Source organism: Achroia grisella, unplaced genomic scaffold, assembly GCF_030625045.1.
Source record: "Achroia grisella isolate CSIRO2021 unplaced genomic scaffold, CSIRO_AGI_Agris_v1 utg1971, whole genome shotgun sequence".
Classification (NCBI taxonomy): domain Eukaryota; kingdom Metazoa; phylum Arthropoda; class Insecta; order Lepidoptera; family Pyralidae; genus Achroia; species Achroia grisella.
The window spans coordinates 281,864-301,096 of record NW_026712700.1 but is presented as its reverse complement, the minus strand read 5'-3'; the positions used below and the strand labels follow the sequence as shown (position 1 = coordinate 301,096).

The 19,233-nt window shown below is 32.2% G+C and overlaps 4 protein-coding genes across 4 annotated transcripts in view; 2 read left to right on the top strand and 2 right to left on the bottom strand.

The window, feature by feature from the left end:
• LOC131841859 (mitoguardin) overlaps nt 1-3,991 on the bottom strand; it is a 62,239-nt gene extending 58,248 nt beyond the window's left edge. Inside the window, exons 1-3 of the mRNA XM_059190214.1 lie at nt 3,647-3,991; nt 3,398-3,554; nt 2,709-2,846 (exon numbers count right to left, since the gene is read on the bottom strand). Of these exons, the coding sequence (XP_059046197.1) occupies nt 2,709-2,846; nt 3,398-3,554; nt 3,647-3,745 (394 nt within the window). The 5' untranslated portion in view covers nt 3,746-3,991. The remainder of the gene's footprint in view (nt 1-2,708; nt 2,847-3,397; nt 3,555-3,646) is intronic.
• Nucleotides 3,992-4,645: 654 nt separating this feature from the next.
• Nucleotides 4,646-7,611, top strand: LOC131841854 (F-box only protein 42). Its single transcript, XM_059190209.1, has 3 exons — nt 4,646-4,931; nt 5,387-6,600; nt 6,956-7,611. The coding sequence occupies exons 1-3, from the start codon at nt 4,772-4,774 to the stop codon at nt 7,427-7,429; spliced, it is 1,848 nt and encodes a 615-aa protein (XP_059046192.1). The 5' UTR covers nt 4,646-4,771; the 3' UTR covers nt 7,430-7,611.
• Nucleotides 7,612-7,818: 207 nt separating this feature from the next.
• Nucleotides 7,819-10,920, bottom strand: LOC131841853 (pre-mRNA-splicing factor syf1 homolog). The gene is made up of 2 exons (XM_059190208.1): nt 10,784-10,920; nt 7,819-10,342 (listed from the first exon to the last, which is right to left on the bottom strand). Exons 1-2 carry the CDS (start codon nt 10,820-10,822, stop codon nt 7,844-7,846), a joined length of 2,538 nt encoding a protein of 845 aa, XP_059046191.1. The 5' UTR covers nt 10,823-10,920; the 3' UTR covers nt 7,819-7,843.
• Nucleotides 10,921-11,341: 421 nt separating this feature from the next.
• Nucleotides 11,342-19,232, top strand: LOC131841869 (zinc finger CCCH domain-containing protein 13-like). Its single transcript, XM_059190232.1, has 9 exons — nt 11,342-12,001; nt 13,907-15,171; nt 15,247-15,407; nt 16,019-16,109; nt 16,189-16,412; nt 16,798-16,893; nt 17,086-17,200; nt 17,764-18,110; nt 18,585-19,232. The coding sequence occupies exons 1-9, from the start codon at nt 11,442-11,444 to the stop codon at nt 18,798-18,800; spliced, it is 3,075 nt and encodes a 1,024-aa protein (XP_059046215.1). The 5' UTR covers nt 11,342-11,441; the 3' UTR covers nt 18,801-19,232.
• Nucleotide 19,233: the final 1 nt, after the last annotated feature.

The window sequence follows — 19,233 nt, the reverse complement described above, 5'->3', positions numbered from 1 at the left end:
TGTCCTTTATCTAATTGTATGCATAAAATATGACTTCGGCATGCGTTGCAGACAAACGAGCATAATTATGTTAACAACGTAATTCTTGTAATCTATTCATATATAACAGCGAAGACACTAACTACCCAATTAACAACTACTGGATCTATTAATGTGATATTTTGTATCTAAATCCTCCAGAATGACATGTATGAACCACGATCATCGTCTTCGTGTAATCGGCAACAGTTACCACATACCATCAGGTATGGCGTCACCTTGTTTGCCATTTCAATTGAGTACATAAAAAATTAACACATAGATTTCAGTTATTCTTCACGGTGGTGCCATCAGGTATTTTTGTGTAAAAGTTGTCAGTTTGAAGTATACTATTTTAATATACATAATACATTAGTAATAAATAAAGTTACTATTTTGTACTGTCGCATTATAAGAGCCATTCACATTGCACAAAAATATCCTTATTACTCAATTATTATAATTAACTAGCTGTGCCCGCGGTTTCACCCACATTAAATTTCTATATATAAATTAATAAAAACTATAGCCTATATGTTATTCTGATGCATAAGCTATATTACTGTAAAGTTTCATCAAAATCCGTTCAGTAGTTTTTGCGTGAAAGAGTAACAAACATCCATACTCACAAACTTTCGTATTTATAATATTATATTATTAAGATGATAGTGTACTTATTGTTGTAATGTAACAGATACCGTCCTATTATATTTGTGGATGAAATCATATCATAATTAAGCCGAGATGCACCCAGAACTCCGACGCTCTGAGTCACCTTTGACACAGTATTATCATTCTGAGGAGACATCAATTAAAACGTAAACCAGAGTCGGACACAATCGAAAACCAACGAAAAGACCGTACAATTTTTTTTTTCTAACGATATAGTCTTAAATAGAAATAAGTCTAAAATACTTAGTGGTCCATATATTTGACTGAATGAGAAACTATGTGGAAAACTTTGCCTCCCTATGGCATATAGCCCATATAACATAAATAATAAAAACCATAACAATATCATGAGATAGAATTTATAATGCATGCAGCTCGCATGCATTATAAATTTTGAGTGAGTAGTAACCAGATTACTCAATAAAATTTTATAATGCAATATGTATTAGCTAAATTTAAATGCTGCTAGTTATTCGTTTTACCTGTATTATGTAATATTATCTTAACTGCCAGTACAAATCATATCACTGTTACATAAAGTTACATGGACTATCAGTGCCGTCTTTCACCTATTAATGGGGCCCCTATGACCATAGTAATAAAGCACTATTTAATTAGAATAGACAAAGTCTACCTTATCTTCAAAACCAACCAAGCAAAAATATTTTTAAAAAGTTGTTATGCGAAGAGGGGTTCTTGTTCTTGCTAGACATTTATATAAAAATTAACAAAAACGAACAAAATCACCATAGTCGGTAAGCATTTATTAAGACTGATTTTCAGGCGAAAGTGGAGTAGCTATCGGTTATCGTTTGGTAATGGAGTAGGAACTATACTAGGGGGCCCCAATTCATCGCGTGGCCCTGGGCACATGCCCAGTTGAAAAGAGGGGCTGTGGACCATAGAGCTAAATTTCATATAATTTACCCATCTTGACTAACTAATTAACACTTTACAGCCATTCGTTTACTATTTGGATAGGGCATTTGTGTAAAAATGAAATTTTCCATTGTCCAATGGGAGATATGGGTGTTTCTTTTTTTTACGATAATGGAATGCTAATTCCGCCTACACTAATGTTACCTATACGGCCTATATCTGTGCTGTATGAGCACCAATAAAGAATTAAATCAGGTCACTTAACCAATTGTGCATTGTAACGGTACAGCATCGAGTGTCGACAATAATTTAGAATTATTATTTAAACGACACTATTTTATTGAAATTAGTTGATACCTTTTTATGCAACGGCTAAGTATGCTATGAATAATTAAATCATCTAATAATCCTGCCTATGAAGACATCGTTATTTTGTAGATACTTGACCTATATTATATTTTTTATGTATATACAAGCAACGTGTTATCCCGCCAATGCAATAATATTATGATATCCCCACGGTATCCCCAACTGTATTAAAAAAAACTTAGTGCAAGCATGTTGTTTCAAATGTTGGCTAAAACGGAAAATTATACAAATGTGTAAATTGATACAAATGTTATTTCTGCCATCTAGACATTCTAATTCATATTAAATCTAAATTACAAAAGCAAAATTGATGAAGTTCAGCCACTCAGTAATAGATGGCGCTGTAAAAATTTTTGTACATAAAGATATATGTGTATTAACACTGTTATTACAATTAAGTATATCATATTATGAATATATTAAATAATTAAGGAATATAGACAAACATGTGCATACATTACTTTATTAAATTAAAAGTAATCAAAAAAAAAACAGCAGTTCTAATGTAAAAATGAAGCCTAAGAAAGCTGTTACAAACTGAAATCTAAGGTGAAAATTATATTGTATGAACTACAATGAAAACAATAAGTACCATACCCAACATGGTAACTATGACCAATTAATATCCTTGCACATGAAGATCACACAAAGTATATAATGATACATAGGCAGTTGTGAATGATACAAAACACTAGCAATTTAACAAGAGATGGCGCTGTTATAACTGTAACAATACATAGTCAGTGAATCTCAATTGTTGAATAACTTACCCATAACACCAAGCTGCTGTGGAGAAAGAGGTGCTGCATCTCCACCACCAGAACCAAGAGAACCCGAAGCAAGGGAGAGTCGCTCACTAAATCCGAGTGGACTGCTACGGCCACCGCTGCTAGCAACGGATCCCATACCTTGTCAAATTAGAGTAAGTATTGTAAATAATATTATATATTCATTTTACCATGTCATACAAATTTGATTCTATTGATTGCAATATAAAACCACAGTAAATCATATACTTCAATTTGTACTTTATTTTAGGAATAACCTTGAGGACATGAAGAACTGTGTCAAGACATAAATTGAATTTTCCATAGTATACAATGTTTCTATAATAATTACAATTGACTACAAGTAATTAAATATTGACTATTAGGCAATTATACAAAATTATACTGCATATTACCCATACTAGGATAATATACAGTACTTACCTATAAAAACTAACAGTAATGCAACAAATCTGTTACTTTATTGTTATAATTATTTCAGGTGAACTTCATATTTTAGTTTTAAATCTAATTTATTTATTCTATACTATGTTACTGTGAATTTAATGCTTCTAAATTATTTATATGCATTGAAACAAAAAAAGACACAAAAGATAATAAACATTTTCAAACTAATAGGTATAGAATTTATACTATATATGATCATGTAAACAATCCTAAAATATGATTACCTCCATTGGGACTTCTCATACGTGATATTCTTTTATTAATAGCCCTTTGAATCCTGGGATTCAATATTGGTTTAGCCCGCCTTCTTGCCAAATATTTAGATAGTACTCCAACTACAATAGCACTAGTTCCCACAACTCCTATGCTCCATAGTACAACCTGCATGAATAGCAACATACATTATAATAATAAAAATAGGCAACCTATATACATAAAATTGTTTAAATACATAAAATGCGAAAAAAGGTCACCTTTTGAGATGTTGTTAAATGAAACTCATTGAACGAGAGTGCTTGACGCCAATGTTTTAATTTGTCTACTAAGGGTCTGGCTTGAATCAAGATTTGCATATTTAAAGAGTTCAACACAAATTTTGTCCAGTTTTATAATTTACACTCTTTCCCTTAACGAATATTAATTATAGGTTATGTGTCAATATATTTCCAATAGAGGTATATAAAGACTAATAGTACGCATCTACTGTATCTACTAAGATCAAGATTTTTGAAATACTGATATTATAATTATTGCAATATTAATTATACATTGATATATTTAACTATTACAATCAACATTCAAGAGAAAGCAAGTTGAAATTCCCGGTCATAAAAACATTCGTAAGAACATGACACTGACAGCTTTGACATAGAAATTATTGACAGCACAAATCTAATACATATTTTATTTCAAAACATTTTTATTTCTTCTATTATTATTACAAACTGGAATCTACGTTAATTAAACCTACCAATTCTACTACTACTAGATGTATGTATGGTGTGGTTGAGGTCGTAGTCATCACCGATTAGGGCGGTGTCGTGTGTGTGTGAAAACGTAATATGAACAGGTGAACTTGTAGGGATTAACTACCGTTAAGGGGTCGTCGGGAACAATAAGAACGTGCTTCAGGTGACGTTGTCGCATATGAATATGTCTTCTTGGTGCTGTGTGTAATTGGTTGTTAACTTGTTACCAATCACATACAATTACTTCTATATCTATTCTCTATCCATATCAACACAGTTTATTTTATTGTAATAAACTGTTTATCTATCTAATATAATATTATTTATAATGTAGGTAATGTACTTATTATATTAATCAGGTTCCATATTAATACTGGTACTCAGATTGAATACGGTAACTAAGTTGTTATACACTTATAATGTGTACCTTCCAGTTACATGTTTTTGATGACGGCTGTATGTCATTCAAACTGTCAACTGTGGCCAAAATAAAATTTATAGTGCTGTCAATCTAGTAAATGTAAAATTGAATGTTTATTCGATGCAATAGATTTTCACTAATTTCTGTTTTTTTATATTTTCACATACTTATAAAAATGATATTTTTTGGATTATAATAGGTATAAAAACATGGAAGTTATACATAGATCTCTACGTCAACAAACTCTGCGTAGTAGTATTGAGGACCTTCCAGATGAAGTATTGGAATTTATATTGGGTTTTTTGCCTCCTTACAAAGATCTGCAAAATTGTATGACTGTTTGTAAGAGATGGTATAATTGTGCTCACAGTGAGTTTTGTTATTATACACTTTCGTTTCTCTGCTCTAAAAATTTGCACATAATCATCTCAAGCGCCATCAATTACTTTATTATTTGAACTCACCTAACCACCGCATCGTACCATAAAATATGTTCGATTATATATTCTAAGCTATCAGGATTCATTAACTGCTTGGGATACATTATATACAGTTTTTATCATAAAGATACTGAAATGAACTCCAGTTTAAATATTATTAAAATTACACACATCTTTTACATAATTATAATAGTGTCAGTAAATAAGTAGTCAAAAAATCTCTTTTGTATGGCAATTCTATATTTCATAGATAATCAGAACATGTCTATTATCTCTTAATTATTAGTACCTCTGCATAAGGTTCTTACTTAGTTTTTGTTTTATTAACTACTTTATATATATTTCTTAGTATGGATATAAATCTCTGTCATATTTATGTTCTAGATGTTTTACGAAAGACATCCATGAAACTAATCAAAGCAGTCGGAGAATTCAATATATTATGGACAAACATTGCACCAATTGATATGGGACCTACAATAACAAAAAGATTTTCACATTCAGCATGCATACTTGAAAACAATATGTACATATTTGGAGGATGCACTACTAATGCTACATCATTTAATGATCTATGGCGCTTTGATCTGTCTATGCGACAATGGGTAAGGCCATTGGCGACAGGCACATATCCTGTACCAAAAGCATATACTTCTATGGTACATTATAAAGACTGTCTGATAGTGTTTGGAGGATGGACTTACCCTTCACTATCACAGTATTATCAAAATGTAACTATGTTTAATGAAATACACTTTTATTGTGTTAATACTAATAGATGGATACTGATTAATTCCATAAATAGTCCACCTCCAATGGCCGGACATTCAGCGTGCATGAAAGGAGATGAGATGATAGTATTTGGTGGATTAGTAATGACAGTAGCCCAAAACTATCAAATACAATGTTCGAATGATGTTTGGGTACTTGACATACCCACTCTTACTTGGAGAAAGCAGCCAACAACTAAACCCAGACCATCACCAAGGTATGCACAATCATTAATACGATTAGATTCTGAAAGATTAATGTTATTGGGAGGTGTGCAGACTTTACACAACCGGTTCGTTTATAGTGACTGTTGGATTTTAACAATGAAAGGACCTACATGGACTTGGAAGGAACTGGCGGTGAAAAATAAAGAATGGGCCGCTGCTAATATATGGTGTAACCCGGCATGTAGGGTTGGTGATAAAGTTGTTAGCTTGAGTAGAAGTAGAAATGGATGGAATTGTGCCAAACCATTAGTCACTTCAGCAGTTCGTTTATCAGCTTTAAGTAGACCAGAAGGTGCTCCTGTATCTGTTAGAGTGGAACAAAGCTTACAAAGGCCATTAGATAGAGATCAAAATATAAATGGAAGAAGAGGTGTTTTACCTAGACAAGCTTTAGCACGGCAGGTACAGGAAAATAATTCTAATGAACCGGTTGCAGGTCCAAGTAATGAGCAATCTAGAAATCAAAATTTAGCCACATCTGATGAAAATGCTAGCTGTGAAGCCAACAATGTTCCTGGACCTAGCTCTGAAAATAAACAAATAGGTAATGTTGCTGATTTGACAAAGAGAGATACACCTTTGAGAAGAAATAAAAATAAGGTAAGGTATTGAAAACTTCAAAATTAAAAAAAAAAATTATTCATGTAGGACATATTAGCCGCTTATGAAAATGCAATTTGTTACATTATATTCTAAAATTTTTTCCCTATCATCCAGATCAGTATATAGATCCAATTGAGAAGAACTGACAAGAAACTCAATTGAATATTTTATTTTTTAAAAGCCAGGTTTTTTACAATGTATATTTTTACATATAGGTGTCTATGTCTAACATTAAATGAAAATCCCGTGCATGAACAGCTTGCTATGCACACTCATCATTCATTGTGATTAGTAATGAATTCAACTCAATTATGACTATATCAGATTTATAGCATGTATTTTTGTTTTTCAGAATAAAGGTATGAAAATTGTGCGACAATTGCAAGAAGCCAATAAATACCGGATGGCAGCATTTGCTTGCGACTCATCTCTGAATAATACATCGCCTGAAAATGATCTCATTAATCAAAGACAAATTGCTCATTTAGAAAATAGGAGGGAGCCCCTGCCCCCTCCACCAAATCCTCAACAAAGGCAACCAGCAGTAAAGAAAATTAAAAGAAATACATTAACTATGCATGTTTTGGATATTTCAAGTGTTATAGATGGAAACTCTCTAAATTATGTGTCTTGGTTATGTCCTCGTTTAGGAGAAATGAATGGTGCTCCAGAAGAACTAGTTATGTATTCCTTAGTAAAAGGAAATGGGGAATTGATTATGTTTGGAGGTGTTCATAATGATATTAGTGTATTAAATTATAATGAACATCAAAATATGTACTCCAATTCACTTCACTTCATTACACCTCCGCGAGATGTAATATAATGGAAATTCTGACTTATAATCTCAATAACTAATCAAATGCATCTAACACTGTTTATGGTGTGTATTACTAAATGTGATTTATGTAAATATATGCTTAATCCACCATAAAAATATTAAACAGATAGGGGACTTTTCAAATCTATTAGCTATCTTCACGTCAGAACCCTACAGGGTAGTCGAAATTATGAATGTAGTAAATTCAATTAATCATTTTCTGATTTGCAATAAAACAACAAAACCTAGAGCTAGTACATGACACAGTAACATGGGTTTTGTGATTGGAGTTGTAAATAAGGGCTTGTGTATAGAAAAGAGTAACTGGATGATGATAACTTTATAAATATATGAATGTGTAACTGTGAATAAGGTTATAAATAAAAAAAAGTTGATTTATTACTGAAACTGAATATTATTTCAATTTTCATCGTCTGGTACAAGGCCTCCAAACACAGCAGCCGGAATATCCTTCTTCTGTACTGGCGCCACTTCTCCGTCATCATCATCATCATCACTATTTTCTGAATCTTCATTTATGTCTATTTCATCCGGATTTACTACTTTTTCTGTACTTTCTTTCAAGCCTTGTGTTTCTCCACGTACAAACATAATATTACCCTTGCTTTGTACTGCCATCTCTGCAGCTTTAGCTTCTAGCATTCTCATGCCATCCTTCATACCTGGTGCAAGATCTGAAATGGTACCTGCTGCTTGTGCTGCTGAACTCAACATTTGGGCTGACATCATATTTACTTGTGTATTATAAGTTGCTTGTACACTTCTCTTTATTCTTAGCATTTCACGCATTGTATCTTCATTGCCATGACGAACTTCAAACTCTTTCCAAGTATTCCAAAAATCTGCAGTGATTCTTGGATCACATAGTTGGCTACAATGAGCATATATTGCTCGAGCTCTATCGATTTCACCCAATCGAGTTTCCATTTCAGCAAATCTAACACACATTTCTCTAGCCTTTTCCTCAGGTAATGTCTCTATTGCCTTCTCATAGATCTGCCTAGTCTTTGGTACACCATAGATTTCTGCTGCTTTTTTTATGTAAATGTTAAACATTTCAAACATCTGCTCAGGAAGCACAGATGTTGTAGCTCTTTCATAGACAGACATTGCATGTCTTGCTAGACCATGTTCTTCTTCTAGCTTTGCATACAGAAGAAATATTGACTTTGCAAATTCTGCAGGGCAGTGCTCAAGACATTGTTCAAATAGGTCTCTTGCCCTTTCTAGTTTTGTTCCACCATATCTTTTCAAAAATTTTGTCAAGTATGTATTCCATATGTCATAAACATTAGGCCATTTGAAAAGAGCAATTCCTTTTTCATAAGCTCTAAAGGCTTCTTCAAAATAGTTGTGTTCCTCCAAGAATAGTCCGTAGTTTATAATTATTTGTGGTGTGGCTATTTTTAAATCAATAATGTGATCATACACAGCCTTACAAGATTTGTATGTACCAAAACTTTCTTCTAAGTCTGCATACATAGACCATACTTTTAGAGACTTATATAAACGCATCTGTACTGTTTCTGTGTCATCATGATAAGCTACTTTCCTGCTAGGTAAGACAGTGGCTTTTTGCATTAGTTTAAGAGCATCCTCATAGTTTTCATGTCTAATTTCCATTTCTGCCCATTCACACCATACTGAGGCTAAATCATCAACTTTTGCGTACATAACTTGAGTTGCTTTTTCAAATATCAATCTAGCATCTTCTATTTGTTCATTTTTCTCATAAAATTTTGCAAATCCAACCCACAATGTATATAATTTACCTACAGCTAATTTAGGATCCACTGTTTGTACAGCTTCTGTGTATGTATCTATAATTTCATGTGGTTTCCCTTCATATAATTTAACTCTTTTATGCCATTCAGCAACATTGTGTGGATTTTGTCTTAGAAGTACTGAATTAAGAAGCAATAATCTTCTCTCCATTAAGTATTCAAATCTAGCAAGCCTAAGTTCCAAATCAATATCATCATCTTCACTAGGATTTATTTTATTTGCAACTTCTTCCATTTTTTTACTCAAACTAAGTTCTTCAAATTGTGCATAAGCATCAAACACTTGTGTGAAGTCCCTTACTGTTGTTACAGTTTGAATAGCTTCTTCATAAATATCTCTAGCTCTTTCAAATAGACCACTTCTTACATAGTAATCTGAGAGGGAGTTCCATAAATGGCCTAATTGGTCAGTATAACGTCTAAGACCTCCTCTAATAATAGCATCTACATTGAGAGAATGAATTTTATCTGGATTTTTAGATATCAATTCACACAATTCATTCCAAAGCTGATGATTGGATTTACCATGCTTAGATTGAAAGTTTTCATTATTTACTATTTGGGCCAACTTTAAAGATGCTTCATCAAGTTTATTTATAGAAATTAAATAATCTATATACTCCTCAGTATCTTCTGGGCACAGTTTTAAGTATCTTCTAAAAACTCTAATGGCAGTTTCAGGTATATCATGTTTTCTCAGAAAATTAAGATAAAGTGGCCATATTCTATGGTGCTGTGTTATTGGCAAAGCTCTTAAAGCACTATCAAACGCTTTTCTTGTACCTGTGATTTTGCATTGGTCAGTTAAAAATGTACAGTAATCCATCCAAATTCTAGGCATCTTATGCATGAACACTAAAGATCTTTCAAAGCAATTGTTAACATCTTCATAACAAGGGTCAATAATGCAGCGACCACGAATTTGACTTCTCCTCAGTTTTAAATAATTATACCACAGTTTAAATGAACCAGGTAACTCTTTTAAAGCTCTTTCATAAATGACATTAATTTCATTTTTAGGTGCTCCTTTTTTATGTTCTATATATCTAAGCCAATGTTTTACAGAAAATGGATTTCTTAATATTTCTTCTTCATAGGGTAAATCTTGTTCATTCTAAAAATAAATACAACATGTTTTATTAGATAGTTCTAATTTTCAATTGAGACAAAAAATAATTTATACTCAATAAATTTACATTACTTTATTTCATTCCGCTACAATTATTACAACTATTAAACAAAATAATATAAATCTGTTAAGTTGTGAAATAGACTTCAACATAATAACACCTAATTTGTAGTGGTGAAACTTGTTTAAAATTAGTACTACTCACAGTAACGTGTCTCCACGTTACTGAGTAGATGGCGTCTCGAGTTCGATTCTCAGCTAGAATAGAATAAAAAATTATGACCTAGCTTGGATTTAAATATGTAGTAGTTATTCTATAACACATTGTTGTGTTAGTAAATTAATTATTCCACCATAGTTTGAATAGCGTGTATAGAATTTTTACATACACAAAGTATAAACACAAATATTTAAAGCATTACTTACAAAAAATATGTCTATTTCTTTACCGTCAAGCAACGGCATTGTTGTATTGATATTATACGTATAAATAACAGAAATAGTATCTAAATATACATAAATTTTAACAAAATACCAAAAATTATTGTATTCCGTAAAGTTGAATTTCAATCATTTTTTTTTTTATTTTTCTATAACTTTTTTTTTATATCATGGCTCCGGCATAAAGTGCATTTGCCAAGGACTTATTTGGAAAACTAAAGTCTTGGTACGTATTTTATATTTTGACATCAATTATCACTGCGACATTTTAAAATACTACTTTACTAATGTGTACTAATTTGTGTTGTTTTATTCATAATGTATTTTTTTCAATATAATTTTGTTTAGGTCTAGCTAATTGATTAGTTCTAACTGTTGCCGACAATACTTAACTCAGTCTACTATAAAGAACAAGTCCACCATTCTGAATTGTATGTCTACAAATGAAACGATGAAAATATTATAGTGCATAAAAGAATGGGTCTTTAAGAAGCTTGTGGAATACTGTCAACTTAATAGCCAAAGTCTTAATAAATTAAAAAAAATCGTGTGAAATAAACAATGGCGACTGGTATACCGGTATTGCTAATGTATTTTTACAATCGATTTTAATTTCAAGTAAGACCAATGTATTTCATTTATAATGTCAAAGCAAGGAAAAAGAAAAATAACTGTTGAATTACCGAAATCAAAAGATCTAGCCAATAGACCTAGTGTTTTTGAGCGATTGGGAACTAAGAAAACTTCGAGTGCAAAAAAAACAACTGAACATTGTAGACAGTGGGCACAGCACGGTAATTGCGCTTACGGTAAAAGTTGCAAATTTGCAGCTACACACACTTTAATTAGTCCTTCTAAACAACGAGCTGCTAATAAAGATAGTGAAACAAAACGTTTAATAAAGGACGATGGAAAAAACAGATTACATTCCACTGTGGTAGTGAGATCGGGCCGTAGCCCTGACGGCGAAATTGACAACTGGGATCAAAATGACCTAGAATACGCAGATACAGACGTTCTTGAGAAAAGGAGACAACAGTTGCAACGTGAATTAGAGTTGCAATTGAAAATGGACTCGGGAAAAGACGTGCGTAAGGTTAAAAAAAAAATGGCTTCCAGCACTTCTTCGTCGAGGAGTTCTAGTTCCTCAAGCATGACTTCTTCATCTTCCGATGGCAGTACCTCATCATCTTCCTCAGGAAGGTACGGCAATTTGTACATATTAGTGACCTTTCTGCTTTTTTTGACATAATACTAGTCTGTTTGTCCTCATGATACAATCCATCTACATTTTAATTTTTATTAAGATATTTTTAATAATTTATTAATGATAAATTAACATACAAATACATTTTCACATTTATAATAACATTGATATGTGTGAACAGAAATGTGTTCTATGTATATTAATTAAATTAATGTACATACAATAATGATTATTGCTAATACAATATTTATTATGAATAACAGAATGGACTCTATATTCCAATATTCTAATTGTCTCTTTGTAACTAATATTTTATAATATAAAACATGGGATATTAAATGCAAGTTGTTATTCTACTTCTGATCCTTAAGTGTTATACAGAAAATTGTATTCAGTAATTTGTCTGTGTGTGGTATTTCTCTGTTATATTTTGTATTTATTTACAAAACTGAAGTATATCCGTCAGTAGTCTAATACCCATAGTACATACTCTACATAGTTTATTATAAGACACTGGATGGTACTATGTCAGTTATTCAGCTGAGTCAGCTTTATTGAGTTGTGTTCTGTTTTATGTTCAAAAATGTTTTGTGTATAAAATTATGCTAGAAGAATTGAAATAAATGCTTTATTTTGTCATGAGATCTTAGTGTTATGGACTGATTCTCATTCAACATTCTAGAACTGATAAAACATTCTACAAATTTAGTTTAAGTGTTTAGAAATAGTCTAACTAGACTTCTGAATTCATGTAGATTTTTTTTATTAATGTTTGGAATAATAATAAAGACCCTGGACAATCCACACAGCACTGCTAATCCCAACCTTGTGTTATATGTACTAGACTACTTAAATACATCTTTTCCTTTGTAAATGATGTATGTGCATAATTTATATAGAAAATATCCAGTTTAATACAAACAATCGTACTCCTCATACAAATGTTTGCACCTTGTAAGGAATCAAATCCGGGACCATCAGAAATAAGACCATGTGCTTAACCGCTAGACCACTTAGGCATGTGGCAAACAAGCTGATGGCCCACCTAATAGTGTGTGACAACCAATATCTATGTTATAACTTTTTAATAAATTGGAATATTAACCTAATTGGAAAATAACTATCAATATTTTTTTTATTAATTTTAATATTAATTAAGTTACCTTCTTGTACCTATTATGCCTCATTTTTTCTGCATTATAAATAGCACCATGGATATCATGTCTTAAGGTAACAATGCAATGCCATTCTGGTGTACTAAGTTATCATGTCATACCATGTGATTTGTGATTTAACTGACAAATCTCAACCTTTTACTGAAACACAGCTCACAAATAAGTTATTAAACAGCAGCTACTTCTGCTCCTTTGTAAAATTAAGTTATAATTTTATTTCGAAATCAAATTACAGATGACTGAAAGCAGTCATCTGTAATTTCATCATCTTTTACAAACTTATTTGATTGTACATCTTCATGTTGTTTTATAACAAATCAATCTGTGCTACTTCTGCAGTTCACTTTATGAAAGTATATGACAATATAAATTGGTTTAAAAGTATTTAAAATAAATAGGCAAGATTTATTTTTATTTTTAATTACGACACAGGAATATATATCGATATATGACTGGAACTATGTTGAAATAAATTTGAAATTATTTTAATTTAGACAATGAAACCATTTTCAATGAGTTTCACCATTTTCCTTTGAAATAAAAAATAGACTGTGATATAAAGGTGTATCATAATCTATTTTTAACTTATCATTTGTAAATATACATATCAAATATTTATTTTGTTCTTCTATTTCCTTGCATAATAGGAAATAGATGGACTAAAGTCACAATGACCTGTAATTTCTCCATGTTCAACTTAATGTTGATTTTGATTTAATTTTATAGAGATACAAGAAGGAAGGGTAAAAAAGGAAAACTGAAAAGGAATTCAAGTTCATCTTCAGATGGTGATATTCCAACTAAAAAGAAATTAGTTAAAGGTGATTCTCTCAAACGAGATAAAAGCAATACAAAAAAAGGAAATGTGAAAAAGGATGACAGACTATTAAAAAAAAATGATGTTACTAAAAAGAAGCCTATCACAAAACCAGCTTTAACTAAAAAGTCCTTGTCTCCAGGAAAAAAGTCTGGTGGGACACCTCCAATTAGTTCTAAGAGTGTAACAAAACTCGCAACAAAACATGGAAAATCTCCACAAAGACGAGATAGAAATAGGAGTACATCTCCTCATTCTGTTAGGGATAGGGATAAAGATCGGGATCGCATTAAAGAAAAAGATAGGGAAAAGGAGAGAGATAAAGATCGTGATAAAGATAGGGAACGTGCTAAAGGTCGTAGTAGGTCTCCCAGAAAAGGAAGATCTAGGTCTCCTAGACAACATCCTAAAGATCCTAGAAAAAAAGAAAGCTCCGACAGAAGTAGACCAGTTTCACCAAAAAAACAAGTTAGGAGAGATGGTAGTCCAGAGAGGCATAGAAAAAGATCAACGAGTCGAGATCGAGATAGAGGGCGCGATCATAAAGACAGGTCTTTAGAGAGAAGAAAGGATAAACATGACGATAAAGATAGACATGATAGAAAGGAAAGAGGTCGCGAGCGAAACAAAGATAATAAAAGAGATGATAGTAAGCGAAGGGGGCGTGATCGAGGTTTAGGTAGTAGAGGAGGATCTGATAAGGGTTTAGAAAAGCCTAATAAGCCTATGGAGCGTCTTTTGCCTAGACCTGAGGAACGCTTAGCCGCCCTTGCTGCTATTTCCAACAGAAATCTTGAAACTGACAAGAATTCGAACAATTCAAAGGAGAGACAAGATACACATTCTGATAGGGGTGGAAGGAAACAGGAAAGACTTGAAAGGGACCGTTCCACTAAAAGAGATAGATTGGATAGTATGGATAGGGAACAAGGTGATTATGAAATTGGTATGGACCGTCAGTATGATAATGAACATAATATTGAACAGTATGATAGAGTAGACGAAAGATATGATGGTCCAAGAGAAGATGAACGATCACCAGGTTATGGTATACAAAACAGAGATAGGCACTATGACCCTGGGTATGATATGCCTGGACCACCCAGAGGCTATCCAGAGGATGACGACCGGATGTACAATGATCATATGGGTGATCATCGAGGTGTGGAAATGGGTATGTTAAAGTTTTAATATAGATATTACGATGATTTAATGTATCAGTTACTATAATTTTTCTTTAATATTCTAGGTTACGATGAACGTCGCCCGCATCGTGATCATTCATGGGAGGGCCGATCAGCGTCACTGGATCGTGAAAGGTATATGCATTCGCACAAAGAGTGGGAGAATGACGATTACCGCCCTGCTGGTGAATGGGGTAGAGAACGCCATTGGCCTATGCGTGAACAGGTATTCAATCATCTTGTTATTTTGTATACTTTATTAAATTTAAGTTTTCCTTTGTTTTACTTCTAACTGATGTTCTACTCTAGGTGAGTTTGTACTATCAAGCATCATATTGGAATGAACCTATTGATTACCGTAAAAGAAATGATAAAATATCCTGTTTTATTCTATCCCATATTTTCCTTGGCTGTCCTTATCCTCATTTTGGTATGTGTGCTTTTTAATAACATATTTATCACATATACACTTTTTTGAAATCTACCTCTGCCTATAGTTATAAAATTTTCTAATATTTATTATAATTTCTTTAATAATTATTGAAATAAAATAAAGACTATGTTAAAAATATTAGTTTTCTAGAAAATGGTTACGTAATTTGTATTGTGTTATTCTATTATTCTGTTTAGATGAAACAAATGATGAAATAGCCCTCGGATAATTAAATAAAGAACAATAAAAATTCCTGTAAGGTATATCGGCTTCATGTTTTCACCCACATTTTTTCCATACGATTAATTAACAAATAAATCGGGTATATATGGACAGTTTTTAATTATTGAAGAACACATTTTATTTGTTGGCTTTGATTTGTAAATTTTGTGTATTTTTTTAAGATGAATGAATGGGGTGATAAAGAAGCCGAGATGGATGGCTGGCATCATAGAGGTCACCCGCCTGGTGGATCTCATCGTGGACGGATGCATGGTTAGTATATAATTTCTGATGTAGTTAGATTAAATAAACTATTAGTTAAGTACATAAATTATTATTTTTTACTTTATAGATGAGTATGGTGGGCGAATGCGGATGGATATTGGTAGAGGTGATAGTAACAAAAGACGGTTGCCTAGAATTGAACAAGAGCCTCCGGCTAAAGAAACTCCACCACCCATTGCACAACCAGCTGCTGCATCAGCCCGACAGGAAACTGAAAATGACGATAAACCCATACCTGATGATCTTAGTGAAATTAGCGATGATCCAGATGATATACTCGAAAGAGAGGATGTTAGTTTCTTTTTATTTTACTTCTATATATTCATATTTATGAGAATATGTTTTCCTAATTAATAGAAAACAAGGGTACTAATGCTATGAATAGATATTGTAAAAACGGAAACTAGGGCGATACAGGGCGACCAATTGTTATGTCCCTCAGTCATGAGTATAGTATGAAGACCAAGATATATTATTTCAATTTTTTTAAATTGATGCTTAATAACATTCAGTGTTGCGCCAAATATAGTATATAATTTCTTTTAACAACCATTTGAACCGTAGAAAAATGGGGTACATAAAAAAGGTGTATAGTACTTAGCTATTTTGCGAGCCTACCTTTGAAAGAGTTCTGTCATTCCTAGATAAAGTTTAAATAAGTTATGTAATATTCCAGATGGTTGATCAAAGCATTGACGATGACAGTCAAACCGCAGCAACACATGATGATACTGTATCTAAACTTGAAACCTCTGAAAAGGAATCAACACAGGTAAAATCAGGTTTATAACAAAATAAGGAACAACTAAATAGAGTATATTTTATTGTGTTATAAAATTACAAAACAAAAAATCATTAAATAAATAAGTTACTGAGATTGACATTGATTTTAAAAGTATTTCACCAATACTGAGTCCTTTACAAAAAATGTACTTAATCATTTTTCTACAATATACAATTACAGGATACAAGTGCTGCAGAAGAAAAAGAGTCTCAAGATGCTAAAGATGATGATGATGTTACCAATATGGACTTTGAAGAAATATCAGATGGGGAATTAGAAGAAGAGCGAACTCGAGGTAAAGATATTATATGAATTATAAAATATTTATTACTATTCTATTTATTTAGTTTTGTCAATCAGTCATCAGAGTTGGTAGTACTGCTACTTCAAACGAAATCTTAAATATGTGAATGCTGAGCAGCATATCTCTCAAAGTAAGTTTCTTGAGCGTTCCTCTAAAGATGAGTCTATTTTCTGAATAAACAGCAGAATAAAATAAATATTATGTGACTATTCAAAGTGCTTATATTAAGTTTATTTGAATAAAGCTTATTTTTATGTGTAATGCTACATTTCTAGAATATCTGCTCTTAGTTATAAATACTAATATGCCTTCCTATATGTGTTTAAAAAGCAATTTCTGTGTGAACTGGCGCCAGTTTTCCAGTAGCATTAAAGAAATGCATATTTATTAAATAAATTAAAATATTACACGGAATTTATGACATACTTACACACAATGTCAAATCAATCCAAATATCTTATTTGGAGCTTTTATATTATCGCTATTATTATTATCTAATATGGTGAATATACAAAACATTATATTATTTATACTCATTTATCATTTTATTTTAGCTGGTTTAGGAGATGCCTTGGGAGTTGATTGGGCAAGTCTTGTTGCGGATGTACGACGTCGTGAGCAAACGACCCCCTCAGGTGGTGCTCGGGACCGTTGGAGACCAGAGCGAGTTCTTGCGCGGCTTGGCTTATCTTTTCATATGGCTGGCAAGGATACTGTGCAAGATATTTTACACAAAAATGCAGATACTGTACAATTAGACGAAAAACTTGCAGAACCAAACTCTACAGGAATTTCAGAAAAAGGTCAAGCGGAACAAAATGGCAATAATGACATGGATGATGAACAGAAAGCAAAATCTTCATTGGATGTAAATTCGTTACATCCTGTGGCTGCTATTCAGGTAATTAGTAAAGGAGTTGAGTAAAAATTTTATATGTTGACTATCACTATATAATTTAATTTATATCAAGAGGTCAAGCATATGTTCATGTAGTCGAGCTTTATTATTTTACATTGATTGGTTTAAAGATAGTGTACAAACGCGGATTTATCTCAAAATACATTCCGTTTTCGAGTCGGACGCCGTAACTTATCATAGTAGGCAACCTGCCGTATTTACACAAATTTTTAGTTGTAGTAGTCTTTCCAACACCGAAGAGACATTACATTTACATAATTTTTATTCCTGTAGTATTCAATACTTGATATTTAGTCTATGATAAATTAATTAATAATTCATGTTATTAGTTTACTACACTATTCATACATTATATATAAGAGTAGTAATAACACGACATTATATCTAGAATTTGTTTTATAAAACCTGTTTAAATGCAAGTATGATATGTCATCTCACTTTCTTATTTTATTTCAGGTTGCTATAGAAAAAAGAAAACGCCAACGAGCTATGCTATTTGGCTCTGGATGTGAAATTACACGTGGACTGAGTGCAAGAGGTGATTTGGCATTGCGCCGATATCTATGTAATTTACCAGCATCGGAACGGACAGGACAATCGCGTGTCACACCGCAACCTTCCTTATTTCACGCTGCTCGCGCCTTATTGATGCAAGCACCTGTCACTGGCTGACGAAGACACTGAATCCAGACACTGTCTGGATGAAGCTGTAGTTATTTTTATGTGGCATACATTGAGAAATTTTACAGAAATATGGAGTGTCAAATTATTGATATTGTGATAGATCAACGAACATATAAACTCATTTAAAATCAGAACTAAAATCGTGCTGGAGTGATTGGTTTGATTTGAAGTTGTGAAACATTTACTGTGCTTCAGTTGGTATATTATTATGTGGCCAAGTAGGTTTAACTTCATATAAAAGCAGTGTGAACTAAATCTAGTTATATATGTATAATAATGTAGTGGTTGTTGTCTGATATTTAACCTCTAAGTATAGTATTGTTTCTTTTTAACAGTTCATTATTTACTGTAATTGCAATTTTTTTCTGTATTTTTAGTATTAAAACTTGTAATATTTATCACAAATGTTAATTAAATGCAC

Coding starts and splice junctions, on each gene's coding strand:
- LOC131841853 (XM_059190208.1), bottom strand. CDS start 10,822: ATGCCGTTGCTTGACGGTAAAGAAATAGACATATTTTTT. Junction 10,343..10,783: donor AAGAAATAGACATATTTTTT/GTAAGTAATGCT, acceptor ATTTATTTTTAG/AATGAACAAGATTTACCCTA.
- LOC131841854 (XM_059190209.1), top strand. CDS start 4,772: ATGGAAGTTATACATAGATCTCTACGTCAACAAACTCTGCGTAGTAGT. Junction 4,932..5,386: donor ATGGTATAATTGTGCTCACA/GTGAGTTTTGTT, acceptor TTTATGTTCTAG/ATGTTTTACGAAAGACATCC. Junction 6,601..6,955: donor TGAGAAGAAATAAAAATAAG/GTAAGGTATTGA, acceptor TTTGTTTTTCAG/AATAAAGGTATGAAAATTGT.
- LOC131841869 (XM_059190232.1), top strand. CDS start 11,442: ATGTCAAAGCAAGGAAAAAGAAAAATAACTGTTGAATTACCGAAATCA. Junction 16,413..16,797: donor ATATACTCGAAAGAGAGGAT/GTTAGTTTCTTT, acceptor GTAATATTCCAG/ATGGTTGATCAAAGCATTGA. Junction 17,201..17,763: donor AGAAGAAGAGCGAACTCGAG/GTAAAGATATTA, acceptor ATTTTATTTTAG/CTGGTTTAGGAGATGCCTTG.